Consider the following 27918-nt stretch of genomic DNA (forward strand, 5'->3'; position numbering starts at 1 on the left):
CCACGCCGCGCCGGGCTCCGGCCGGAAGGTGGCACGGACGGCCGCTTTTCCGGACCTGAACTTCCGCCTCCCGCGTGACGTCGGGGTGGGCGCTTTACGAGGGCGGACCTGTGGGCGGGACGGAGCTCGGAGGACTGTATTAAAGGCTGGACGCTTCCGGTAGAGAGGAGCTGTGGCGGGGCTTGCTGGGATCATGGCGGAGAATCATTGCGAGCTGCTGCCGCTGGCCCCGGGCGGCCTCGGGGCGGGGCTGGCGGGCAGCCTGTGCCGCCGCTGTAGCGCGGGGCTCGGCGCCTTAGCCCAGCGCCCCGGCAGCGTGTCCAAGTGGGTCCGGCTCAACGTCGGCGGCACCTACTTCCTCACCACTCGGCAGACGCTGTGCCGGGATCCGAAATCCTTCCTGTACCGTTTGTGCCAGGCCGACCCCGACCTGGACTCGGACAAGGTGAGGGCCGCGCGGGCCAGCCAGGAGGGTTCGGGCCGCCCTGGTCGGCGGCCCGCCGCACGCCCCCTGCCCCACGCTGAGGAGACCCGCCCCGGCTCCGAGCCCCGCGCTCCCCTCGTCTCCAGCTCGACCCGAGCCCCCCGACTCCCTGTCCTGGGCCGGGGAAGGAGAGGATGGCGCCCTGGCGCCCACCACCCTCGAAGATCCCCAGCCAGTCCACGTCGGGGTGTCTCTCTGTCTCGCCCTCTCTGCTCTTCGGTGGAGGAGGTTTCGCAGACCCCAGACTCTGCTGTGGATCTACTTTCTTTTCCTCCGCAGATTGTTTTGCCTCTGGTGTGAGAACACCTCTTCTCCGTCCCAGTGTACTTAGTGGCTCTGGAATCCGAGAACCCTGGTGTTCTTCTCATCTTCTCACATTCCAGACGTTTGACTTAACGATGGTGTGGGGGGTTGACACGGGTGGCCTGCCTTTCCCAGTGACTTGCATTTAGAGAGTTGGTGCTCCATCGTTTTCAGCCGCAACACGCACCCACTCAGCACTCTCAGAAAGTGCCGTCCATAGAGTGATTTTTCAAACGGAATGTTGCTCATATTAAGGGGTGGCTTAGGGGTGTTAAGGAAGGGCAAAATAGGAAATCTTTTTCAATCTACTTTCTAATTAACCTAGTTTTCCTATTGCCCTCTCAAAAGGATAGGAATCTCTAGCTTGGTTTGCTGATTGCCTTTCATCAGATTAAATGCTCATACTGTTGTGCAGATGGTACTAGAAACTATTTTAATTATTACCTTTACAAGACTTGTGTGGCTGAAGAATATCTCTGGAGCTGAACAGCATTGAAACTCATAAAAGGCTCTGTTGGAAGAATAGTTGTTACCTGTATTTATCCTAGGCAGTTCACAAACCTTATTCTAACTTTCCTGTGTCTTTCACTCGAGCCTACATAATTGCACTTGGCTTTGTGCCTTGCCAGCCCAGCATTTGCCAGGCATAGGCTTCCCAGAAAGATTCAGATCCGTCTTCAAGATCCAGAAGCCTGACACAGACCATCCTCTGTGTGGCATGACCTTATGATCGGGAAATGAGAACTCGAGTTACCACAAAACCACCAGTCATGGGTAGAAATCAGGGTTTGAGATGCCAGCGCTCCGGTACCCTCCCCCACCCCCCCAGCTGTTTCCATTGCTCATTTGACCAAGCTCTCCACTCTTAGAGAATTGACCTCCCAGAAAATGATAGTCATCTCCAGGATAGAAATAAGCTTTTGTTAGCTATGATTTTCCTTTTATAGCGTGGGTGTATGTTTTACTGTTTTGTTTTTCTGTTTAAACAGTGGACCTTAGTGGTCATTCACTTGCATTTCTACTTGAGCGTTTCTTTTTTGTATATTGAGTCCGATTTTACATTGCTCTTGTCCATTGGGTTGTTTTGAGGCAATGGCTGTCTGTTCAGCACTGAGACAGTTATTCAGAGCTGATTAACTATAGTTTGCCCAGTTAAGTCTTTACTGTCTCAAGACTACTTAAAAAAATTATGCTTTACTGTATAGTAGTCCTTTGGGGAGGGTAATTTATCAGAGTATGTCTATGTTGAAGTTGCTTTTTTTCACCATCATCCACTTAACCACATTGATTTCCCAATTGTAAAATTGAAATTTAGAACATAAAGGTAATGCAGCAGATACAGTTTCTGTCTCATAAAATAGTTGATAGTAAATATGGGTTAGTTTTAGCCACAGATGTGAATTTGCCAGAAAGAGTAATGCTAATTCCCATTAGTCATGGTCGTAGAGTGTTTTACCTCAAATGAGAAAATGTATAAGGTACTCATTCTTCTCAGTTTTTTCCCCCTTTGGTTCTGATGAAAGAATGTCCCAGAGATTCACTCCTAGATCATTAAACCTTGAGTGAGGAATCTGAGGATGAGGGTGGAGGGAAAGGGGTGTTTGGAAGAGTGGGATGCTAGCAATTATGTGATGGAAGAGAAACAGGATGTGGAATCACATGTAAAAATCTCCAAGCCCTGACCTCATAGTTAAGATTGATGAAAGCATACCTCACAGATATTCACAGGGCTGGACACACCTGGTGAAAGATTTCCTGCTGGGCATTTGTCTCCTGTTCATTGAGCACCTGGGCTTGCAGAGTAGTGCTTGGGTCGGGGTTGGGTGGGGAGATCAGGGGGAGGAGTTCCAAGAAGTGGAAGATCTGGAATCTTTCAGGAGCCTGATGGGTTTGGAGTTCACTGGGAGAGTACCTGGAGCTTGCTGTTAAACGCACAGTGTCTGGCGGGGAGCTCAGTCATGAAGCCCTGTGGGAGTGGTGGTGTCAGGACATTTTTCTGGAGGAGTGCTTTGTTAAATAGCCGACAGGTTGTTAGGGAGGGTGGGGAGCTGGGCTGTAACTGGGACCCACTGCCCACGGTGCCCCAAGCCGCTAAACCCTTACCCTCTTGTCTCCAGTTCTGACTCGGGGCCCTTGCTGCCACGAAGTTCTCTCTATAGATAGCCCAAGTGTGAATTCTCACTTCCTCCTGGTGCTTCCCCAGTGAGGCTGTGTCTGTGTTATTCATTTCGGCATCTGTTCACCTGCTATCCTGGGTCATTTTTCTCTCCCCTGTTCCATCAGGGGCAGGCCAGGTGTAACACTCCTTCCCAGAAGTGCTTTGTAAATACTCGACATGTGATTCATTTGGGTTATATCTCTCTGTATTCCATGGTACCTGGCCCAGTGGCATTGTTGAAAACAGATTAGAGTTTGTTCAGAGCTGAATCAGTCCCTGTTTCAGTGTGGAGATACTTTAGGAATAAAAGGGAAACAGGAAATACTACTTGGTGGTTGGAAACCACTCAGATTAAGTAGGATTTGGGGTGGGGGGGCATTCAGTCTCTGCACCTGAGCCAGGCCTGGAGAAAACTGTGTTTCACATGAGCTTTTGCCCTTCAACAGGGCCGTTGTCCTGGCTTTGGGGTTGCAGATGTGGTGGCATCAGATGGGTCTTTGAGGGGTGGGGCCGTCGAGGTGCTTCCGATGACATGCCATGTCCTCTGCAGTTCTTTGCCTGTGCCAACCCCCAGCGTACTTGGTGTTGGCTAGAGTTTCAGGATTAGAAAGATAGTGAGTGAAAGGAGTTTTATGGACAGGGCTAAGTGATGGGGGTGTGGGTGGAAGGACTATCTTTTAAGCTGCTTGGCAGGAGAAGTGGGGATTACTTAGAGTGAAACGGCAGATTATGTTCCGTGTGACTAAGTCAGAGGCGAAAGGCTGAGAGCATCGTGAGCTCCAGTGAGAGGGCTGGGTCTCCGGTCTGAGGCCAGGAGTGGGGGTCCCGAGCCACTGTGCATTTCGTCTCACGCTTTGCTTGAGGATTGGCTCCGAGCGTATTCTCAGCCCTGACCCCACGCCTGGCTCAGGCCCTGGGCAGGTGGTGGCCCAGTGCAGTGGGGGTTCGCTCGCCGTGGATGCCATGGTCACCTCTCCACAGGGCCCCTCGGACCTGAGCAGGGAAGCCCTGAGGAAGGGCTTGCCTTTAGTGAGGAGAGCTGTTTGGGGCATCGGACACAGCCGTCAGCCGTCTGAGGGTGGCTGGGAGGAAGTGGTCGTCAACTGCAGAGCAGTTCCTCTTTCCCCCGACCGCACGGGCAGCCTTCACTCGCTCTTGGCCAGCGGGACAGTGACTGGTCTTGGTTTTGAGCAGCAGTCAGAAAGCTGCGGTCCACCTGCCTGGTTTTGCAAATAGAGTTTTATGGGAACCCAGAGATGCCAGCTCCTTATGGCTTGTCTGTGGCTGCGTTCCCCTGGAGTGGGTACACATGGCTGCTTTCCAGGGATGCTCAAGGACAGCTTTCATTGGGCCAGGAGTCTTTAAAGTCCTTTAGAGGAGCTGACTCTGTGTGGCACCCAGGGAGGGGTCTGTGTGGCCAGGGTGCCAGCAGGCCACCTTGAGCACTGGTGCTCTCCCCAGACTGCAGAGCGCCCAGCACATTCCGGTCTGGAGTTGGTGGGATGTGGGTGTTGGGGGTACGGGGCATTTTTCATGGTGGGCAAGTTAGACTTTGGACTCAGGCCTGACTTTGACTCCACCCACAACTTAACCTGCCCTGCGATTTGGGGTTAGTTAATGTACCTCTCTGAGCGGAGTCACAGAGGAGGAGTTGTGGGAATTAAGGAAGCTGAGGAATATGAGCCCTCCCCCACACAGTGCCTGGTGCTGGGTCGTTGCAGGAATTAGAGATGGCTCTGAGTAGTCTTTATTTTACTTTTGTACTTTGTTTTTAGAAAGAATGTACCAAGAATGCTTTTTTGTCCCCCTCAGAATTTGTTTTTGTTCCTGTTAGTCACTTATTACACGCTCCCTCATTTGCCGCAAACCTCATGCTGCTGGCAGGTAGCTCTGGTTGCTGGGCCGGCCTCAGAGGGTGGGGTGTGGAAGCCGGGCCCTTCAGTGCCCCCTGCGTCCCAGACGGACACTTCTTAGGACAGGCCCTGGAGGGCCGGTTCCCAACTCTGGGCACTGGAGCCTGTGCCAAGGGGGAGGGGCACAGCTTCCTGGGCAGCCATCGAGTTATTGTACAAGAAACCTGATGCCCTCGAGCCTGGAGAACACAGCTCCAGAGTTCAGTACCATCCTCCATGTGTGTCTACGATGGGCTTGTGGCATCAGGGAGGCGTCTGAGCGGGGGTGTATACCGTTCATCTCTCCTCGTCATCCGTATTATGTTCTGTGGGTTTTAGTTTCCTCAGTGGTTGGGCTTCCAGGATCCTGGCCTGGTGTTACAAGTCAGGCTCCGTTGGGGCTGGTTCTGGAGGTGATGAGCTGGGCCAGCCCATCACTGCCACTACATAGGCCAAGGTAGGTTTTTCGAAACAGGTAACGGAGAGGCAGGCAGTCCTGGGCGCCAGGCAGTCCTCGGTGAGGAGGGGAGGTGGGCGAGGGTGCAGAGGAGCTGTGGGCCTGCTCTTCAGCCCCAGCGAGAAGGAAGGGGGAACTCTGCACCGGATCTGCCGGCAGGGCCGAGCGTAGGAAGAGAACAGAGGCTGCCTTGGAGCCAGCAGGGCGGTGGCTGTGGGGCAGCTGCTGGGGAGGGCTCGGGCACCCCTGGGAGCAGCGGGCGTGGTGTGAACCCCTGGCGGGGCGTCCTGGCTGCAGAATGTCCTGCCTGCCTGAGCTGAGTGACTGGCGTCCAGGGGACTGGAGACTCTGGGCCTGGAGGGGGCCTCGCCTCCAGGCTTGCAGAACCACTGTGGGGAGGTTTGCGGCCAGGGACCTTGGGCTCTTCCTACTGGTGCTTCTCTCCCAGGCGGACGTGGTTTCCGCCTGTTTCCATGTCAAGTTGACTTCCTAGTTTCTCTCTCTCTCTCTCTCTTGCCACCAAGCTGAGTAGTGTGGCATCTGTAGGGGATTTATGTGCAGGTGTTCTGTAACTGGAGTGTCTGTAGGGAGGGAAGTACCTGAGAAATCCGGACAGATGGCTGCCCCCTTGCCTTGTGATAGAGATGTTCATAGCGCTGTGACCTGGACGGGTGGCTCTCTGGCTGGCAGGTCCACCCACGACATCCTGCCCACGACTGCCCCACACCCTGGGGTGGCCCGATGCCTGTTTCTGTCTGCACAGTTGATGTGGCATCTGCTCCAAGAAGGCCCTGGTCCTGCTGAGCTGAACGGTCCCTGTGAGCCACCTCCGTTTGTTCGTGGAGCTTGGTGGGACCCCCCCCCCCCCCGCCACCTTAGGTGAATTTGAAGCACGTTTGTTCTACGAGAATAACCAGGAGCCTCATGTGCTGGGGTCCTTTCACACGTCCTCTTGCATTTGTTTCTTAGCCTCATTTGAGTCCTCTATGTCACCCTAAATTCTGTTTCTAAGCCACATTCTAGGACTGGGAGGCACCCGGGAGTCAGGGCCCTGAGAGCTCGGTGCTGGTTGAGATCTGAGGGTGGGAATGACCCAGAGCCCTTGCTTTTCCTTTATTCCCTGTGTGTGCTGGAGGGTTTCCTATCTCCAGGTGTACACAGGGCATCGTAGGGTCTTATATGGGGAAAGCTAAGTCAGAAGCAGCCAGCACTCCCACACACGTCAGCACATTTCTGCACATCTGCTGCTTGGACAGGCCTCTAGTCTCTGGGCCTCTGGGCCTCTGTTTCCTCATTTGTAATTGGTGATGTCTAAGGCCTCTTCTAGGTCAAGGATTTGACAAACTGTAGAAAACAAAAGAGAAAAGAGGGCAGAGGTGAAGGTTTTAAGTGAAACAGAATCACTTAAATGTATAATTTCAGAGTGAAAATTATTTCTAATTATGTTGATTGCAAATGTTTGTGTACAGAAAATTCTATGCTTTTGCGTTTAGATTTCAAATGGGGAAATCTGACAGAATACATCTTGCGTTTAGCTTGGGATACTCAACCCTTTGCATTTCTAGTCTCCAGTGGCCGTGCGTTTCTTGTGTTCCATTTCCTCGTGTGTTTGTGGAAGTTGGGAAGGTGATAGAAAGGAGCCAGGTGCAGGCCTCTCCAGAGAATGCACGGAGCTGGAGTGAGACTTGACCACAGAATGCATTTCCGTCTACAGCCTTGCCTGAGAGCCTGACTTCCTCGACCCTCGTTCCTTATGGCCGTTTTCAAGGCCATGTGCATGGTTCTATCAAGGGGGCTGGCGGCCCGCCCTGGACCCACGATGTTTCGCCGGGCAGTGCATTCGAATCTGTCTTGAACGTGAGGGCCAGGCACAGGCGGGCGGGAGAACCTCAGCGGCCCTGTCAGAGCATTGCCTCCTAACCAGCGCCGAGGGGTGAGGCTGCTGGGCTGCTCAGAAGGGAGTGGACGGGGTGGGGCTGCGCGGGTTTCCAATCAGGATCGTTTTCTCTGCCTCCGTCCATTTTGGGACTGCAGGTCAGGGGTCTCCTCAGAGAGCATGTGACATGGGCTCTGGCCTGTCTTGCCTTCAGGCTCCTCTCAGAGAAGTGACTGCGGGCAGGGTGCTCCTGGCCGTGGCCAGGGCATTCCCTCTGCGGCACAGGCTCAGGGATGCAGGATTCACAGTTCCCTGGAGCCCAGCAGCTCGGCCTCAGAGGCTGGGCCCCCTTGGAGTGGGATTCGGCCAACTTGGCCATCAGTGAGCCCCCAGCAAACAGTGTGTAACCTGACGGGCATGACCGCCATTAAATATTCAAGAGCCAAGTCCAGCACTTCTCTCTTTTATGCCTTTAGGATAGATGTATATTTTAAAAGCCAGCACCTCACAAGTAGGTCAAATGCAGACTCAGTGAGAAGTGGGGATAGTCAATAGAGAAAAATGATTTGTCAAGCAAGCAATCTTAATTCTGGCTGTTTTACAAAAAAACCCAAAAACCTCAAGCCTTGCCACTATATAAATGTAGCACACGCTTGTTATATAAATTGAGGAGAGGACGGAGGGAGGGAGGAGAGAGATCCTCGTGTCTTGCTGCCTTTTGTAAGTGTGACCATGCCAAGTGCACATCACAAGGTTCTTCTCCCGTGAGCAGGTGATGGATGGGGTGCTGTTACCACAGCTGCCGGTGGCCGAGCCTCGGACATCCCCTTCCGCTGCTGGTGTGGGTGTCACAGAGACCATTCTCTCTATGCTTTTGCATAAGCGAGCCTGAGACTTCTGAATTTGGGATGTTTTGGTATTTTCTCTTTTTCTGTGTTCTGTAGTTTTCTTTATTTCTGCCTTAGGATGGAGGCCCCAGGGCCACTTACAAACACAAGCAACATGAGATGCCGAGGGCCCTGGCGCCCGTGTCAGTCGCAGCCTGGTCACAGTCAAGTGTGCAGGCAGCCCTTGCCGGCACGCGTACACCCTCGAGTTCTGCTCGGGCTTAGGTGCTGGAAGACGGCGTTCCTCCAGAGCTCCTGCCTGGGTGCCTCTAAACGAGAGTCAGTCTGCGGTCCTCTGGGCTGTTGCCCAAGATAAAGCCCAGTGGAATTTGGGGGCCCTGGCACTCCTTGTAGGATGAGAGCGCCGCCCCAACATGCTGCTGCCCAGTCTCTCCTAACCCTAGAGTCTCAGCCTTGTTTGTTTCTTTTTCTTAATTTCTTTCTTTCTTTTTTTTTTTTTTTTTTTTAATTTTGGCTGCGCTGGGTCTTCGTTACTGTGTGTGGGCTTTCTCTAGTTGCAGTGAGTGGGGGCTACTCTTCGTTGTGGTGTGCGGGCTTCTCATTGCAGTGGCTTCTCTTGTTGCAGAGCGTGGGCTCTAGGCATGCAGGCTTCAGTAGTTGCAGCACGCGGGCTCAGTAGTTGTGGCGCACGGGCTTAGTTGCCCCGCAGCATGTGGGATCTTCCCGGACCGGGGACTGAACCCGTGTCCCCTTCATTGGCAGGTGGATTCTTAACCACTGGACCACCAGGGAAGTCCTCGTCCTTGTTTCTTAATGAAGCCCATCAGATCAAAACAAATCCACGGGAAGAAACTGGACCAGAGAGCCCTGTGGGGTCCATGGAGGAAGCTGCCATGAAGCCTCCTAAAGTCTGCTTAGCAGTGGCGGGGCTGGAGGGGCGGGCTTGTCACTGCTAGGGGATGGCCACTTGACCTTCAGTATCTTAGGGTCACCCCATGGGCCTGCATTTCCAGGTCTAGGTGGGTGGGTCTTCCCTCCCGGGAGGGAGTGCTAAGGCCACACTGCTGGGGCCAGCGTGGCAGCTGCTGGACTGAGCTTCCTGCCCTCAGCTGGTGACACCACGTGGGAGAAGCATGGGGTGACAAGGGTCCCAACTGAAGTCCATTCCAGCTTCCCCAGTCCCCTGGAGGCCGGCTCAGGCAGTGCGTCCTGGGACACCCAGGGAGCTGGTGCCCAGCTGTGGGCAGCCAGTGCTCTGGTGCAGGTCTGGATGCCCAGCACCCAGGCCTCTCTTTCTGGGGTGCTCTCGGCCCCAGCTTTCTAAACCCATGTGTGGATTGAGTGCCCAGGATGGCCTCCTCTAGGTTTTCACATGGGTTTTTAAGATAAGCCACGGACTGTGCGGTGGGGGTGGGGGGGTGGGGAGGGTGTCACTGGAGGCACTGCCTTCGCTTCCTACCCGGGGAGGAGGCGTGGAAGGCGCAGGCCTCTGAGGGCCCGGCCAGGTGTGTGCTTCAGTCTCCTGGCTCTGTGCTTCCCCATCTCTGTGGCCAGAGCATGTGGCTTCCTCTGCCTTGGAATTTGTCCCAGCCCCCAGGACAGGTCACGAGCCCAGCTCTGTCACCTTGAAGAGATGTTGGACTAGACACAGACCGTTAGAGCCAGAAGGGCCCCCGGCCTCCTCTTGGCTGAGTATCTCATTTGACAGATGGGGAAGCTGAGGCCTGGAGAGAGGAGCAATGTGCCTTGAGTAGCCGAGCGTGAGCCTGGACCCCAGGGGTTCGACCTCCGTGCTCCCGCCAACTGTGGCTCTGTGCCCCCCTCGCTGTGGTGCCAGCTCTCTCCCGGCTGTGCTCCCGGCATCTCCAGGGACCAGAGCCTCTCTTGTTCTCCGGGTGGGCCACCAGGAACGTCTGTTGGTGGATACGAAGCCTAGGTTCCAGACCCTGAGACGCAGGTGGGGTCCTCTTTGCTCTTCCACCCTTGGGCCTGGGCTCCAGCCCAGTTAGCAGCAAACGCCTTGGACTCTTTGGCCTTGTTCTGGAAGTATCCGTGAGGCTGCTCCTTTTATGAAGGCAGGGGTCCCCACACAGCGACGGGCCTGCCCCTCCCTTGGATGGCTGGGTAGTTGAGCATGGAGGCCACTTGCCTTTGAGCACAGGGTATGGGCGGGAGCATGTTGGGGAGGCTGGTGGGGGCGTGCTGTCCCCCAACCCCTTGCTGCTGCCTCTGCATTTGCCAGCCTGGGTGCTGGGTCCCCAGTCTCTCCTGGGGAGTCCTCAGCCCCCCGGGGTTAGAGGGCCTCACCTCAGGCACCCTAAGATGGGGCCACGAGCCTGGCCTGATGTGCGCCGAGCTGAGGGCTGGGCCTCGGCAGGAGTTCCTTCGGAGCATTGGCCACGTGGCCTTTTAGTGAAAAAGCCACCCCTGTTCAGCGGCCTCCCGCCCCTGCCCTTCTCCGGGTCAGCCTGGTGTGTGGAGGCCCAGCCCCATCGCTGGCTCTCCAGTGCCCTCCAGTGCTTGGTCAGGGGTCCCTTTGCATCTGGGCGGTGGCCCTCTCACCTGGCCCTGGGCGTGCCACCACCACAGTTTTGTGGGCTCACCTCCTTTCCCTCCTTCTCTGTCCCATCCCCCATCCCTCCAGGCTTTGGAGGCCTGGGTCACTTCCTTTTCCTCTCCCGCCCACTCCCAGTGCTGAGCGAGATACCCAGTGTGTCGGTGGCATGGCCTTGAGCCCTGTCGTGGGACCTCAGCCCCGTGTGCCAAGGGAGGCTCCCTGGGGTGTCCTGAGGGCGGAGATGAGCCCAGTCCCTGTCTGATCTTTCCTTCTCGATCTTCTGCCAGCTGTCTGTGGAGGTAGCAGTGAGCCGATGAATAATTCCTGAGCTTGGCAATCTGCACTTGTCACGCTTGGGCTCTTTTCATCGGCAAGGTGCAGGGAAGAGCCCCTGGATTCCGTGTTGCGGCAGCTCCATCCTTTTCTTTCCAGACCTCGGCCCCTTTGTAGGAAATGGCGGCTGTTTTTCACCAGTAGGGAGGCTGCTGAAGCATCATTCTTCCAGAAACCTGTCCCAGGGGTCTTCTGGCCTTGCTTGGAGAAGAGGAGGGGTCTAGGGAGTCTGGAGAAAGGGCTGAGGAGCCAGGCCGGGAGGCAGGGTCCCTTGGGACAACATCTGACCAGTGCTTCCTTAGATGAAGTTGGGGGTCTGTGTGTGGTTGGATGCTGCCCTGGGGGCTAGGAAGCCCATGGGGGGACCAGGCGGTGGCCTATCGAGGCAGGAGGTTGGGTTGAGCACCCAGGGCCTGTGGGAGAGAGGAAGGGGCAGAGGTGCTCCAGGCTGAGCGGGGCCTGCCCACCCATCAGCGAGGCTCCGGGTCCCGCTGGCCCCACATCCGGATTTGATCTGAGGAGAGCAGGTTTTTACAGCTTTGTGGACTCGGGAGGAAACCCGTGAAACCACCAGGTTTATTACACGAAATTCCAGATTTGATGCTCATGAGTGAGAAGGGGGCCCTAACACAGCACTCCGCTTCACGGTTGAGATTCCTCCCAGTGGGAGTGAGCTCTGGGGACCGTGGGCTCACCACGTCCAAGAGGTTCAGGGGGTTCCACCTCGCCACCTCCCTGCCAAGATGCCTGACGCTGTGTGCCGTGGGCAGTGAGGGTCCCTAACACTCAGAAAGGCCCTGGCCCATGGGGGCTAAGCAGGGCCTGCCCAGGTGTGGAGGGAGCGCCTTCTGTAGATGGACCCCGGGAGGCGCTGCTGTGGGGGAGGCCTCCTCGGTGGTCAGCAGTCTCAGGGGAGCTCTAGGGTCACTTGGCAGCAGAAAATGAAGCTGTGTTCCATGAGCCTCTGACTACCCAGTCCTGCCCAGCGAGGAGCCCCGAAAGGAGTAGCGGCGGCCCGGGTCACGGTGTCCTTCAGATGCTGACCTGTTGGCATCAGTCCCGCCTTTGAGAGCATCCCATGGGGGAAGGTGTGTCAGGTTACTCTTGTGGGACGGTTGCTGAAATGAGAAAAGGATGAACTCGCCCTCAGGAATTATTGGAGCTGTGAGGAAAGAGGCCTTGTACACAATCTCCTTGCCTCAGAGTAAATAGGGAGGTCACCTTGATGCAACAGAGCTTAAACTTGGCTTCACTTGCAGTGGTGACAGATCAGGGTCAACAGCTGCAGGTGGCTGGAAGCAGGCGACGCTGCTTAGGGGTTCCCTAAAGCGCCATAAACGCTGATCCTTCCAGTTGTGTGTTAGACGCGTAGAGCCCACAAGCCTCCAAAACCCCCTTTAGCTGTGGCTGGGCTGCGGGCCAGCTGTGGGAACTGTGCTTTCTTGACTGGGATTCACCTTGGTGTGTTGTTCTTTGTAGGATGAAACAGGTGCCTATTTAATCGACAGAGACCCCACCTATTTTGGGCCTGTGCTGAACTACCTGAGACATGGAAAGCTGGTCATTAACAAAGACCTTGCTGAGGAAGGTGAGTCGCAGGCGGGACCGGGGTCGGGTGGGGGGGGCCCTCCCTTGCTCTCCAGCTCCATCCCTCACAGATGCTTATCTCAGAGGCAACAGGGCTGCTCGGTCCTGCCTCTTCCCCTTTTTTTCCTCCAGGAAGCTGAGACAATCCAGAGCTGGGTGGGGGCCGGTTGGGACTGCAACCCATTCCCTCCTTCAGGCGTCTGGTTGCTGGTGCCCGCTGCTCTATGGTTGCCTTGATTCACACAGCTTGGGGCCCGCCGCCTCCTGGGGGTCCCCGGTCTCGGTCACCCCGGGTCTGCTCTCCTTCTGGGGCAGCCCTGGCAGAACCCCCTCTGAGTTCTTCCTGCGTTTCCAGATGCCTGCCGTACTATGGCTCCCAGCTCAGGGTCCGGGTGGTGCTGAGAGCCCAGGGCTCTCTCCCCTTTGCTTGTTGAGCTGAGCCCGCTGCCTCCTTCTCTCTGGGCCCTCTTGCTCCTCCGACTGCGTGTCTGCATCTTCTTTTGCAGCGTCTTTTTCGTGCACACACGTGTGTTCTGTGTGTGCAGCTGTACAGTTCTAGGCAAACTGTTCCCAGCGTGATTTGCTTAGAAAGCAAATGTGGTACTTGCCACAGATCAAGCCCCTGCCGCCCGGCCTCGCTCACCTATCTTCCATCAGCCTCAGACGCAGTGCTTTTTTTCGGGAGAAAGGCCCCCACGGGTGCCGTTTCCCATCTGCCTCTCAGAGCACGAGGGGCGCCTGGAGCATCTGGATGGTAGAAGGCTGGCCCTTCAGGCCAAAGCGCTTATCCTGAGGCTTCCGGGGCTTATTCGCAGCCCCACAGTCCCCACCCCTGGATCCAAAGGGAAGGGTTGATAGGACGTTGCCCCGCATTATCCTGAGATGGGACGTGCCAGGTGCACCTCCCTTTGGGGCCTTGAAGAGAGAGATGTCTGCCTGGGCGGTGGCTGCCCCACCCCCCGCTCTGCTGAGTCCCTGAGACCTCATTAGGCTGCAGCTCGAGGGTCAGACAGAGTCCACGGCTCTGAGCTCCCGGTGCCGCTAGCGCAGGGACCCGCTGTGCAGAGTGCAGACTGATCGGGACAACCAGGCATGGTGGCAGCAGGCATGCACCTGACCTTCTGGAATACCCACGAGGAGCCCCCGAGGCAGGGCCCCTCCGATCCGCTCTTCAGAGTTTCCTGGCCGTTCAGAGCCCCTAAATTGGGGACGTTGCAAACGGCAGGAAAGGGTTCCTAAGCTGGCAGGACTCCCGCAGCTGAGCAGCCTCTCAACCAGCCGTCTTCTGACTGACGCAGGGACCCATGTGAGGCGGCCGCTAGCCCAGGACAGACGGCCGCAGGCTCTGCAGGGGGTCTGTTCGAGAAACGTCCCGGGCACCCGGCGTGAACTCAGCACCCAGAGGGTCACCTGGAAGGACGCGGGCCAGACGTGTGTCCACAAATATGCCCTTTCTCCGTGTGCGCCCTGGGGCCCTGAGAGCCAGCGGTGTCTGCAGAGTCTGTAGGATGGCAGGACGGGGGCCGGGGGCTTCCAGTGGGCTGGGCTGAGAATGGGCCACCGGTCCACTGAGGGGCAGAGGCACAACGTTTATTCTTTGATCTGGTGGGAATTATAGTTGTTTTTCTTTATTCTAGGGGTGTTGGAGGAAGCAGAATTTTACAATATCACCTCACTAATAAAACTTGTAAAGGACAAAATTAGAGAACGAGACAGCAGAACATCACAGGTGAGACCGGTGACTAAGGTGCAGGAACCTTCCGAGGCCTGGCGTAAAGGCGCGGCTCGCTTCCCTCCCTCCTTGCTGACCGGCTTCCTCTGGAGTTGTCCTGGCGCCTGTGGCCTGCCCTCTGGACACCTCCCACGGTGCTGCCAGCTGGCGCCCTGGCCGGCACGCAGGGCACGTGCTTCGGGGGCCCCACTCCAGTGGGGAACGATGAGCAGCTGCTGAGGAGGACGGTCCAGTGAGGGTGAGGAGGGGGCAGAGGGAGAGCAGGAGGCCTCTGTGGGACTCGAGTGTGTGGCCGTCTCGGGGAGGGTATTGCAGACAGGGCACAGCAAGTGCAAAGGGCCTGTGGTAGCTGAGTACTCAACCCATTCAGGGGGCCAGCGTGGCTGGAGGGACAGCACAGGGGAGTTGGCGGCAAGCTGGGCACAGACGGATGAGGTGGGGGTCCTGTAGGTGTGTGTAGGCATGATGAGAGTTTGGCTTTTACCAGGAAGGAAGGGCTCAGTAGGTACTCTTTGTGCTGGACTGTGTCCCCAGTGGTGCAGAGCTCCATGTGGGACCCATTTGCACTTGACCACAGTCAGCAGTGCCAGGGCCAGCACGGCCACTCTGCTACCCATTAGGCCAGTGTTGTTTGAGGTGGGCTGTGTCTAGCACCTCCCACGAAGGGAGGTGCCAGAGGGTCTAGGCATTAGTCTTTGTTGCGGTGCCGGCTCTGCACTTGCTAGCAGAGCGCTAGGCCCTGCCCGGTGGGTTCCCTCTGCCAGGAGGCTGCTGTGAAGTGCACTTTCTCTCAGAGCTTCATGCCAGACTACATGAAGAGTCTCCGTCCACTTAAAACCCTTTCACTGCCCCCCACCCACCCCGGGCTTTCCCGCTGGGCGCCCGGCAGGCCCTGAGCTGGAGCTCTTGGCCTTTGTGAAGAGGCTTGCTGACAGCCTGGCCTCTCCGAGTGGCTGGTCAGGGGCCAGGGGAGGGCACACTGGGGCGATGGCATGGGAGGCTGGGACCGCCCACCACACAGCCCCCGCCCTCTCCCTGTTGCAGGAGCCACGGGACCATCGGGACAGCGGGAGGGGCCTGGGGAGGGGGCAGGAGATGTGGCCACGAGCTCCCCAGTCATCTCTGGCCAGTTTGAGGCCTCTTTCCCCTCCGCCCAGCCCCCCTGGTTACGAACCCTGTGACCTGGGCTGGCACCAGCCCTCTGTGCCTGTGTCCCCTCTGCATGGTGGATGTGGGAGAGGCCCCCTCACAGGCTGGCAAGGGGATTAGCAGGCTCAGGCTGAGCAGCGCTCAGTGTCCTCCACTGTTTCACAGATGAAAGCACTTGGGCTGTGTGGTGACCAGTGTACTTTGAGCTGTGACCCTGTCACTGACGCGTTGTGTATCGGCTGGAGCGGCAGCTGTATTGGGACAGGCCTTTGGCCAGTGCTCCCCGCGGTGTTGCCAGAAGCCGAGCTTGGAGCATAGCTCAGCGAAGGTCGGGTGGGTGAGTGGATCGGAAGATCCACGGGCTCCTGTCCGAGCTGCTGTGCGTGTCTGAGAGCTTTTTTCTGGGAGCAGGGCTGAGGCTGGTCCTGCCTGGCTCTCAAGGCACCCCCTTAGTTCAGAGACTTTGTGTGGTTCCCCCAAGGCACAGGAATGGCTGTCATCGTGTATTCACATCTAGCCACAGGTGCTCTTGGGATTTCAGGAACATGACTCATTTTATTTTGGAATTCAGAAATGGAAATATTTTTGGAGGTGGATGGGAAAGCAGAAAACGGCAGCTGTTCCAGCATGTTTGTTTTGCTTCTTCGGTGGATGCCTTTGGGGTTCCTTTAGGCATCACGACCTGGGCCCCAGAGGTGGAAGGGAACCGTCAGCCTCCCAGGGCCCCCCTCGCCATCCCTGATTGGCACGTGGGGTGGGGCTGCGAGGGGGCGGGGCACAGGCATTGCCCTCACCTGTGGCCCTTCTCACAGGTGCCAGTGAAGCACGTGTACCGTGTGCTCCAGTGTCAGGAGGAGGAGCTCACGCAGATGGTCTCCACCATGTCCGACGGCTGGAAGTTTGAGCAGGTAGAGTACCCCCTGAGCCTGCAGCACAGTGGATCTTTTAATTATAAAGGCTCTGCTCGGGTCCTCAGGTCAGCTGGCCCCCGGGACCAGTAATGAGGTGTTGGGCGGCCTGCAGTTCATGGAAGCATGGGTCCCCATCATGTTTCCAGCACCTCTCACAAGCAGCAGCTGTACCAGTCCCGACTGGATTGGTCACGGGTGATGGGGGGAGTGGCAAGAGTTGTTCTTAGGGTCCCACCTCCCAAGTCTTCTCTCTGCAGTTATTTTTCTTAGTCTAGCCCATTCTTTTGTGGGAGGACTGTTCTGTGTGCTTTTCTCTGACATCTCCATGTGTCCGTGTGTCCGTGTGTGTGTGTGTGTGTGTGTGTGTGTGTGTGTGTGTGTGTGTGTGTGTGTGTGTGTAGTCAATATCCTGAGTGCCTCCTGGCCTGACCCCACCACCCGTCCCCTCCCGTGTCCGCCCTGGCCCCTCCTGGCCCTTCTGTGCTGGCCGAGCAGATGGGGCTCCGGCTCCTTTGTGCTGCCGTTGGCACAGATGCCCTTCCCCTTGGGGCTGCTCTGCAGCCCCCCAGCCCCCTGTCCTGCCCTTGATTGGAAAGTGCTGCTGACTCTGGCTCAGCCATGCCCCTCATTTTCCTCAGCTCTGCTTTTGCTAGGATGGCTGTGAGAAGGGGTGAGAGCCAAGTCTCTTCCGCCCACCCACTGCCCTCTGTCCACAGCGCTCTGGTGTTTCTGTGGGCATGCTGCCTCTCGTCCTGGGGAACTGCAGCCCGTTACCTGTGGGCCTGAGAACACGGCAAGGATGTCCTCTTGAGTGGGTGATACCTTGCCCACAAGCTCATTGTCGCTGTTTGTGTGTCTTAGGCAGAGACTCTGAGGTTTGGGCTTATGACCCTGCCCGGCCCGAGCCCCGGGCGCTGGTCGTGAAGGGCGGAGACCAGGTCTGTGACCCCAGCCCGCCCCCTCTGGCTCCTGAGAGCGTCCTCTGGTGCCAGCTTTCTGTCCACGGTGGGAAATCATGGGGTTCCCTGGCATCCCTCCTAATTAAGGCTACCCTTTGTTATGGGTCTTTTGAAATAATGAATCAGGCTGTAGAATGCTTGGCAACCTCTTGAAATGTCATGAAAGGTGCAGTCGGCACTTGTGTCCCACTCTGCACCCGGAGACGTAGCCAGCAGGGCTGCTCTGATGCCCTGCCCTTGCCCTGGGGCGGGGGTGTGGAGGGTGTCCAGGCGGGGTCCCGTGGTTGCATTTGCATTCCTCACTCCCTGACCCCAGCACAGTCACGCCAGGCTCACAAAGGAAAGGAAGGCTCCCACCGCCCCTCGTTTTGTCCCTTGGTGTGCAGCCTAGGAAAGGGCTGGGGAGACGGGAGCTGTGGTCACCGGTTCAGGATCCGTGAACTAGGTCACCCTCGCTGTGGCTCCTGTGGAAGGGAGAGGGGTTCCTGTGCCTCCTGCATGGGCACTTCCTCCCCGAGACCAGCTCAGGGGCTTTGTCCTGAGCTCCTCCGAGCGGATCCCAAACCCACAGCAAAGAGCAGCTCCTCTCTCCCCAAGTCTCACCCGCTTTGCCCAGTTCCTCCCTTGGGGACGTGCTCCCCCTGTTCATGCCGGAGAAACTCCAGAACCAGGGTCATGTTTGTTCACTTGTCTACTTCCCAGAAACAGGAGCCGGAACTGCAGGGGAAGAGGGGCCGGAGCCTGGGACCCCACGAGGTGGTGGGGCTGAACCCAGAGTCGCCTAGTGGTCAGTGACAAGGCCAGAGCCAGGTTCTGAGAGGCTTGCACACCTCGTGAGGATGTGGTCCCTGGGCAGACCTGGTTATGAGTGGCTGCATACGCGCTGCTCCGTCTGCATCCAGGGCCAGGCACCCCTGAGGTCCGCAGGTGGCGGGCCTGTCTCCGAGAGGCATTTATGAACCTAGAACAGCCTTCCAGTCTGTTCCTAGAACAGACCTTTTTTTTTTTTTTTTCTCCCCTTCCTCAACTCTTTATTTCACTATCGCTTTGGTAGCCATCTAACCCCCAATGAAAAGCCTAAGGTTTACAAAGAAATTACAAAACAGCATTGCTGCAAGATCAATCCCATGTTTCGGAAAACAAATACCTGTATGTGTACACAAAACACAAACTCCCTGGACCCCATTCCCCAGCATCCAGAGTGTTATCTCTGGCAGAGGCTGACAGGTGGGCACCCTACCTAGCCTTGGGGGAAGGGTGGGAGGGATGAGTTTCTCGGGGGTCTGATCAGTTCCCTCCATGACCTCTAGAAACCATCCACTTCACTCCACCAGAGAGGCAGGGTGGGCACGCTGGCCCTGGGGCTTTCCTCTCCTTTCCCAGAGCGGGCCGCACCGCTCTGCACACTTCCCTCGCTCGGCGGTGCTCACCGTGTCCTTGTCACTGCACGTGGTGCTCCCGCCCCTGGCCTCTCCTCCGTGGGCAGTTCCATCAGTAGAGAAGGCAAAGATGGAGGGCCTTTCAGGCACTGCCTCGATAATTGTGCCACTGATAGCTCACTACAATTTTAGTGCTTTTCTTTTGATTAAACACAAAGTCCCTGGTGGCTCTGGGGCTAAGCTGGAGCAGGCAGGTCGGCCCTCAGCTCCTGTGTGGCCGTAGTGGTGACCTGGAGGCCCGGGGATGCAGGGCCATGGGCGTGGACACACCCAGACTGAGATTTCGGCTGAGGCGTGGGAAGCCACAGCCCCGGCATCTCTCTTGCCCCCGGCCCTTCCCTGAGCCTGTCGGAGCTGCTGCGGCCCTCCTATGCCCCTTTGCAGTCAGTAGCCCCAGTGGGAGGAAGGCTTGGTCCTGGCTTCCCTGGGGAGGGGCTCGCCCTCACATGTGTGCGGGCGTGTGCTCACACTTGTGTGTTCAGAGCCCGTGCGGAGGGCACAACTTATGGGCAGAGCAGAGTGCCACCGCCCCGCTGCCTGCTCTCGGGCCCGGCCCGCTTGGTGCCCACTCCAGCATCGCATTCCCCTCCCTGGGTCGCTCAGCGTCCCCGGGACCCAGCCAGGAACCTGAGAGGAGCTTGGACGTGCTGGCACAGGAGGCCTGTCCTGCACGTGGTGTGTGTGTACGGTTGCGTCCGAGCTTGAGCGTGGGTGTTCAGGGACTTTATTTTCAGTAAGTTTGTTAAAAGTCTCTTGGCTGAATCCTGTCCCTTAGCTTCCCTGAGCATTGGCCGTCTTTGCCGGGGGTCTTCGCAGGCTATTTCCCTCCTGGTGGGGGGCTGGTCTTGAGCCAAGTGTGTGAGGCTCTCTGCCCACATCCCGCTGGCCTTCTCTCCTCCCAGCTGGTCAGCATTGGCTCTTCCTACAACTACGGGAGTGAAGACCAGGCCGAGTTCCTCTGCGTGGTCTCCAAGGAGCTGCACAACTCCCCGTACGGCACGACCAGTGAGCCCAGTGAGAAGGCCAAGGTGGGTGAGGCTGCGGCCCGAGTGCCCTCTGCAGGGCTGGGTTTCTCTCCTTTGCTGTGTTGTTTCTTACTGTCGTCACGGCGCTCCTGGCCGTGCAGGCTTCCTGGCGGCCTGCTCGCCTCATGCTGCTTGTCCATCATCACGTAATTCTTGCCTGGCATATCAGAAGCAGAGTCCTGGAACAGAGGACACGGACGTCCACGGGATGCGAGTGGTGGAGCGTGGGGTTGTTGAACACGCTGCGGCTCCCACAGCCCAGGCCTTCCGCCCTCACCTCTTCTAACCCGCTAGCCTGCTCCTGGAAGTGTTGCTGTCTTCCAGTCCTGCCGGTGGGGGCTACGTTTCTGAGTGATGCCACTGTTGGCTGTTTTCCTGGGGACTGGGGACGTCGAGGCTGGAGGGCAGGGCCTCCTGGTGGCACCCGCCTCGGATACACCCATCCCAGGCTTGGGAGTCGTGCTGGTTTGTAAATGGAGCAGATACGGCAGGTTGTGTGATTTTGAGACTCCACGGAGTGTTGCCTTGGCCTGGCACAGGCCAGTTCCTGTTGAACTGCACCGGCTCCCTGCTGGACGTCTGGCCCTTCTGTCTCCCGAGGAGCGCAAGGGCAGCCTCGTGGCAGGGAGCAGCTGCTACCCTTGCCTGGAGGTGACAGGTTCTAGTGGCAACTCCTCTGGGCTTGTTCCTGAGGTCGGTGACTCCAGATGTGTCTGTCCTTGCAGAGTCCAGCATCAGCCTGGGCAGGCCTTCTGGACCTTCAAGCCAGGTGGTGCCTGGACAGCCCCACAGCCGGCTCTGAGGGGACCCAGGGGCTCTGTGGCGGCCAGCCTGTGTGTCCTGGGCCCACAGGTGGCCCTGGTGGAAGGCTCCGACATGCTGTCAGAGGGTGTTTTGAGTGAGTGTGGGCAAGGCCAGAGGGGTTTTAACTGACGACATTAAACCAGGAGCTCCAGGCCTTCCTCACACTCTTGGCTGGTGCCACCCTGGCTGCTACCTGCCTAGAACTGCCCCTGTGAGCCTTTCAGGGTCTTCCTTGGAGGCGTGGGCTTGGGAATGGATGGCAGATTCACCTCGCCTGCTGGTCCTCCCGCAATGGCCGTCCTCCACTGGTGCTCGAGGCAGCTCTTTCACCCCAGCACGACTGGGCAGTTGTCCAGGCCCTGGGGCCTCCAGAGTCCTCACATCCTGGCCCCCACCCCACCCCCAACCCCTGGCCTGCAAGGGTGCCTGCAGCTGCAAGTGCAGGGTCTGGGCTGTTCCGCCGCTGCCCAGGACAGGCTGTCGTGGGGATTGGTGCAGGTCCCTGCAATGGGCCGGGAACAAACGGGTCCCGGTGCCATGCCTGGGGACGTGCTTCCTGTTGAGTCAGGGTAGGAGGCAACCCCACCTCCCGGAGCCCCCAGCCTCACGAGGAGCCATACCTCTCTGAGCGTTTGCAGGGCTCTTTTGCAAGTTGTCTTATTTTTAGAAACTTTTATTTCTGAACTTGAAAAATTCTCATAGCTAAGTCCTCCAGGGCAACTGCCTGAGCTCGTGTCCCTCGGGTGGCTTTTCAGCTGCAGAAGGGATGCGTTTGTGCTGACAGAACTCCACTCATGACCCCAAATCCCTTTGCCATTGAAAGTGCGGCCCTATTTCTCTCTCCAGAAATACCTGGCTCTAGAGTGTGGCAGCCACAGCGGCTTCTAACGTGGCAGGAGCTCCCCAGGAGGCGGAGCACAGCCAGGGCCTCCGTAAGCCATGGAAAAGTGTTGAGGTTGGATTGGGGGTCGGGATCTGGGGACACTTGTGCACAGCCTGGTTGGAGCAGTACTTCATGTTCTGAGGACAGTGAGTCCACTACTGTGGACCTGCTCACTGGGTGCCCACAGCACGGGCCAGACACACACACAGACACACACACACACACACGTTTTGAGGTGGAAGTGGCAGGAGAGAGCGGGTGGGGGTCGGGCAACTCAGAGAGGGGACCGGTCCACTGAGAGCGGCCACCAGCAGCCCCAACTTCAGGGGCTTCCCAAACCACTCTCCGACTCCATGATCTGCTGGGAGGACTCAGAACTCACTGCTGGCTGTTCTGCTCAAAGTTACAGTTTATTACAGGAAGTACGGAAAGAGGGGGGGTTTCAAACTTGCCAGGGGAGGGTGTGTGGGGCAGAGTCCAGGAAGTATGCCGGACGTGGAGCTCATGTTGCAGAGGTGCTCCTCGTGCAGTCAGGATGCGTGGCACCGTGCATGGAGCACCGCCCACTAGGGGTGCCCCGACAGCCTCCGTGTGCAGAGATATTACTGGGCTCAGTCACATAGGCATGATTGATCCATTGATCAACAGTTGATCACCCATGTGCCTGATTGCAGTCTCCAGTCCCCCGGCCAACTGACCCCTCCCCCCATCACATGGTCAGACTGGTGTGTCCTGGAGGTCATGACCTCCCAGGAGCTGAGGGCAAAGGCCAGACCTCTGTTTGGGCAAGGTTCAGTTTTTCACAACACAGAGGGAAGGAAAACTCTGGAACTTTGGGAGTGCCGGGGCCCAGGGACGTCGTGCTTCCCCCCACAGTGTGATCTGGACGAGGCTGGCCTGTAGTTCGCCGCACAGCACAACTTCAGGTCCAGCCCTGAGCGCCGTGCTCTCTGCTGCCCCATGGAGGCCTGGCCTGTCTGGTTGGGCTTCCCCCTGCTGCCTCCCGCCTCGCCCTGCACTGACGGTCCCTCTCTTCTTCTCCTCCCTGCCGCCTGCCGGTGCCGAGCCAGAGTGACGACGAGGACACGGGTCACGAAGGGAATGACTCAGATTAAGTGTAAATGTCATGGTGAGCCTGCGCCCTTGAAACTGACCACCTACCTTAGCCTCCTTGATCCCAGCCCCTCCTCCCCTGCGTCTGTCTCGTGCCTGTAGTTGACAGAGAACCTTCCATGCTAGATGCCAGCGCATAGATCTGCACTGGAGCCAGTCTGTCTCGGGGCGGGGCTGTCTGTCCCGTTTGAGGATGCCCATGTGGGTGGGGTTGGGACCTTGGCTGAGGCACCTGCGCGCTGTGTGTGTCAGGCTTGGGAAGGGCCTCCTTGCCATGGGTGCCAGCAGCAGGGACACGGGCCTGCGCCTCCTAGGGACACGCAGCCCCCAGCCCGCCAGTCTCCCCACCTTGTCACCAGTCCACCCATGGGCTCAGGGCCAAGGAGTCGGGGCTTGTGCCACAGAGAGTGGGCCCTGATCCCGACACCAAAGCCCGTGGCACCCCTACTCCCTCATGCCTCAGACTAGGGGTGCTGGTGGAGAGGAGTCTGGGGGGACCCTCCTTCTGTTTGCCCTGTCATGGGAGGCTCCGTGGACGCCCCCTCAGCCCCTCGCTGCTCCTCAAGTCCGTGCTGCCTCCCGGCCCCTCTTGTTGTCCGAAACCCGTGGCTCAGCCAGGATCCCATCAGCAGGGAGCACCTCGTCTGCTCCCTCGCGTTGCGCAGGGGAGGTTGAGGCCCAGAGAGGGCAGGGCACAGGTGTCATGCAGGGGTTCCCCGCCAAGCCCTGCAGGTGAGGAGCTCGGGAAGAGCCTGTGGCCAGCCATGTGCTGAGAGGCCAACATCTGGCTGTGAGTCTGGTCTGGGGACGCAGACCAAGAATGGCTTTTACGTTTTTAGTGGTTATTTTTCTGGTGATTATATGAGTGCATAATATCTTCAGCTTTACTTCTTGACTCGGAAATCCTGAAGTATTTACTACCTGGCCCTTTAAGGAAAAGTTTGCTGGGCCCTGGTCTGGACCACTGCCGTCCAGGGCATGTGCAGCACGAGCTCCATCTGTCATTTTAAACTTTCTAGCAGCCACGTTAAGAAAATAAAAAGATGCGTGAAATTGATGTTAATACTGTTAGCCCATTACATGCATAATATTGTCATTTCAACCTAAAAAATCACTGACACATCTTACTTTGCTCTTCTCTAAGTCTTTGAAATCAGGCGGTAGTTTGCGTTTGTGGCCCGTCTCGATTTGGAGTGACTGCACCTTAGGGGCTCAGCTTGACTTTGGCCTGGCCTGATGGTGAACTGTGGTAGGAGCCAGGGGCACGGGCTGGGGCGGGGGCAAGGATAGAGGAGCCAACCTCCAGGAGGGAGGAGGGGCTTCTTTCAGCAGCACTGCCCACCCCCCGCCCCCAGTTACAGACTTCACATCTGCTGGCAGGAGCCGCTTCAGTGGCCATGACTGCCAGGGTCTGGGCTGTGGGAGGGGCGAGGTGGGCTGATGGCAGGGCAGCCCTGGAGTGGCCCTGGCCCCTGGGCCCGCTGGGTTGGGGCGGGGGGCGGGGGTGCCTTGTGCCATGCACAGCCTGCTCAGTCCCTGTGGCCCAGCTCAGGCCTTCTTGTGGGCGGCAGCCCGAATGAGAGCTCCTTCCAGGGCAGACGGGCCGTGACCGTCACAGGTCCCGGGAGGGGTCTTCTGTCCTCGTTAGGAGATAGTCACTGGGGCTCTGGCTCTGGCAGGGCGACCCCTCCTGTGCTGTCACCTCGCTGCCAGGCTGCGTGGTAGTTACGTGGGCCTTGTCCTTTCTACCACTGAGGCCTGTGAACTCGGACGCCGTCTGCTCTGCTGGGCTCCCACTGAGTGAGCAGCTCTCGGCTTCATGGCCCCCCAAACTCCAGCTTTCCCTGCAAACAGCCACGATGATAGGGCGGCAGACCCTCTTGGGGCTGGGACTAGCGCCATGGGGGCCACAGGGTCCTCTAGGGCTGACTGGGGACCCACCCTCACCCCAAGTCACGTCCTCAGACCATGTCCCTCCGACAGGGGCCTCCTGGGCTTTCCCAGTGAGCGGGCGAGTCCTGCTGAGCTTAGGAGCTTGTTCTTGTCTGGCTTGAGGAGGGGCCTTCAGCCTGGGGTGCTGTTCCCCCAGCACAGTGGAAGGTGCACCTACCGGGGAGTGGGCAGCGGGCAAGAGGGAGTGCTGCCTGGACGGCCTCGGAGCTGTCAGAGACAGAGGGACAGGCCTGGGGAACCACAGGGATGGGGGGGCATCAGGAGACAGGCTGGAGAGCTTGGGCTTCTCTTGAGTCATTTGAACAAGCCCTCGGGGGACTTGAGAGATGGGCCTTGTGGTTCTGGACAGCCGCCCTGACAGTGAGCAGGAGTCAGGGCCGGTGGTCACTGGCCATGAGCCTGAGAAGTCTGCCTGTGCCCGCAGGGCCTCACTCTGGCTGGGCATCCGTGTGAGCTGGGCCTGGCATGAGCAGGGCGTGCCCCTTCCAGGCATGTCCCCGCGTTGCACCGGGTCCAGGGCTCAGCAACACACAGTGTCCTCGGGGCCGTATCTCTCTCAGCTCTGAAATTCAAGTGGAAAATGCCCCCGGGAGGCCACTCTCACTGCCAGTGGGATCGCAGGGAGGGTCATCTTACAGTGCTGGCCTGGGCGCGGTTGGGCTTGGCCGGGATGCGTGGCCTTTCTGTCCTGGTTACTTGGTGCTTAGCAGCCATGCTTGACGTGTCGAAATAGCACAGTTTGCCAACTCCAAAGTCTCCCCTGGCTCCCATGGGGTTGTGGCCTTGAGGAGCTCCCAGCTTGATTTGGGGGAAGATGGGATGCATGGATGGTTCCAGTGGCGAGGAAGGCTGGGTGGGGGCGCTGCTCTGGCTCCGATGTGCTGAGGAGGAGTGGGAGGGAGAGGCTCAAGCATGGCGGCCGAGGGCTGGCAGGGTTCCCCAGTGGGGTCAAGTGTGTGTCCCAGAGAGTCCTGTCTGGCTGTAGCAAGGAGGGGGCTGGCACCCTCAAGGGGGGTGGTCCATTTACGGAAGATGTGACCCCAGCCAGGCAGTGTGGGGAGCAAGCTGGCACGTATGGATGTGGGCGTGACAGGGCAATCCCAGGGGCCCAGGTTTCTGGGTGTGTGGCTGCAGGGTGGAAGGGACATGGTTTACAATGGGGCATGGAAGAAAGAAGAGGGGCAGGTTGGGCTGGGGGCCCAGGGGGCCCTGGTTGCACACATGTGTCTTCCGCCCGGGATCAAGCTGGGCTGGAGAGAAAATCAGGAGTCGGTGGGCAGTTAAACCGCCGGGTGGGCTTTGGCACCCTTGGGAGCAGGGAGCCTCCCATCCTCAGGAGGCCATCAAGAGAGAGGCTGCCCAGAGGTCCTTGGGGCCTCAATGAGGAGTCATCCCCCCGGAGCCCTGCCACGTGTCTCAGGAGGCCTGAGAGGCGCCGGGTTGAGGACAGGTCTGCTGCTGCCTCCCAGGCGTGGTCGCTCGGTGGTTTCTCGCAGCCTCCACAGGTTCACTACTTCCCAGGCATGGCGATGTCAGGCTCGGGTGGAGAGGTGGAGAGCTGGGAGGCCTGCCCCTTGTGTGCGGCCTGGAAGTGGGCAAGCTAGGCCTGCACAGCAGGGTCCCCGTTCTCGGACCCTGGCCTGCGGTGGGCTCCACCCCCAAGCAGGGCACTTGGCCTCAGGGCCGTGAAGCTCCCGGCTGCAGGCTGCCTTTCCATTCAAGGCCCGAGTTCTCATTGTCTGCATTTGGCATTTTCAGATTTTGCAAGAACGGGGTTCAAGGATGTGAGGAACACAGTGTTGACAACTGAAGAGACGTTTTACCTTTTCCCAAGATGCAATGATCTGCCATGTCGAGGAAGCTTGGCCGTGAGAAGAAACCTGCTTTTGACAATTTCTCTAGAGATCTGGGTGTGAATCCTTTTTTTGCCTCTGAGGTGGGTGGTGAGAGACAGGACCAGCTGTCCGAGGCCGGGCGTCGCCACTCAGAGGCGGCATGCTGCCTGGGCGGGCGTCTCTGTAGGGACCTCCGCTTGGTTTTCACAAGTGCCGCTCGGGCCTGAGGCAGGGCGCTCCTGACTGACCCTTTAATCACCGAAGATCATTTAAAGGACAGCGTTCTTGGTGCTACATAAACAGTCTGTAACGGAGCCTGGGCCTTGCTGGTAGGAAGTGGCCGCAGTGCCACAGCCCTGGGCTCTGGGTGCCTGCTGGTCACCCTGGCATGCACCAGGCCCTGGTCCTCAGGGCAGGGGGTCTGCTGTGCCTCCCAGACATAACCGGTTGGTGGTTTCTCCCAGCCTCCGCGTGTTCACTACTTCCCGGTCCTCCTTCAGAGCTGGGCTCCACTGGCCTGACCCGGCCTGGCACAGTCAAGGCTTCTCCATTTGTAGTTTCCAGGCGAGAGACCTTTGCATCCTTTGCATCCTTTCTTTCCAATTGTGGATAGACTACCCAGTGCTTTCACTTCTTAGAAATGCCTAAAAGTGCTGCTGCCTTTTGGGCTGATCTGTTAAGTCATGTAAAGGGAGGTACAAGTTTTGCCTCGTCTGACCCACCTTGGGGCTCAGGGGGAGCTGGCGCCCATCAGTGCCTTGTTCTCACCTGGGGTGGAGGTCGGGGCGGGAGGCCTGTCCACCCGGCTTCTGGAGCTGAAACTCCAGGTCACGTTGGAAATTGGATGTTTACAGCACATCACAAACATCTCTCTCTCGCCGGCTCTCTCGTGTAACTATGCAGTTCTCTCTGACGTTTCTGGGGCGCTGGGGACACAGGCTGCACGGGCCCTGCCCCCTGACGTGACGGAGCTACCGGGATTCCTTTGAAAACCGCTGTCCGCATGCTTTGAGAACAGACCTTCCTCAGCTGGTCGTGGGGCCTGTCCATCTGGGGGGCCTGGCCCGGCAGGCAGCTCTGCCTCCTGACCTCCAGCTTCCAGGGGAGCTGTGCCTACCGACCGCTGTCTGGCTCCAGACGCTTCCAGAGGCTTCTTGCCTGTGCCCTCTTCTCCTTTGCCAATATTACCTGATGAACCAAGTTCTCCAGCACCTAGGACTTACCTCCTCCTTTTGTAAGGTCTGTTGTATGTTGTTAAATGTTTGGCTTCATCCGTTTATAGCAATCTTTCTGCAGGACACACTTGGCCCTGGTGACCTGTCCTCCCGGTGGAGCGTGTGGGGGCTGGGCAGCCCCTCCTTGGCCTCGGGGTGTACCAGTGGGGCGCTGCTGGCCATTTAGTGTTGTTTGATTTGTGACCTTGACATAATAGATAGGCTTGTGGGGTTTTTTTTTTTAATTTAAAGATATTAAGACTTAATTCACTAAAATTTATTGTAAGGGGATATTTATACTTTTGTACTTTTTTAGGTATCCGTATTTTATCAGCTTACAGTTTAATGCCTAAGTTTCCCCTGAAAATAGCAAATAAAATTGTGTATTTATGAATGAGCGGAACAA

The 27918-nt window shown here is 57.8% G+C and overlaps 1 protein-coding gene across 2 annotated transcripts; it reads left to right on the forward strand.

Annotated features, from left to right (window-relative positions):
* Window positions 1-137: 137 nt before the first annotated feature.
* Window positions 138-27918, forward strand: KCTD5 (potassium channel tetramerization domain containing 5). 2 transcript variants are annotated; one of them, XM_082428824.1, is made up of 7 exons: window positions 138-445; window positions 12388-12496; window positions 14133-14224; window positions 16189-16284; window positions 19588-19713; window positions 22468-22526; window positions 26222-27918. In XM_082428824.1, the coding sequence occupies exons 1-6, from the start codon at window positions 194-196 to the stop codon at window positions 22510-22512; spliced, it is 720 nt and encodes a 239-aa protein (XP_082284950.1). In that variant the 5' UTR covers window positions 138-193; the 3' UTR covers window positions 22513-22526; window positions 26222-27918. The 2 variants fall into 2 exon arrangements, with proteins under 2 accessions (XP_082284950.1, XP_082284951.1); XM_082428825.1 differs by lacking the exon at window positions 22468-22526 and having other exon boundaries at window positions 140-445.

Source organism: Balaenoptera physalus (assembly GCF_965194825.1).
Source record: "Balaenoptera physalus genome assembly, chromosome: 16".
Lineage (NCBI taxonomy): Eukaryota > Metazoa > Chordata > Mammalia > Artiodactyla > Balaenopteridae > Balaenoptera > Balaenoptera physalus.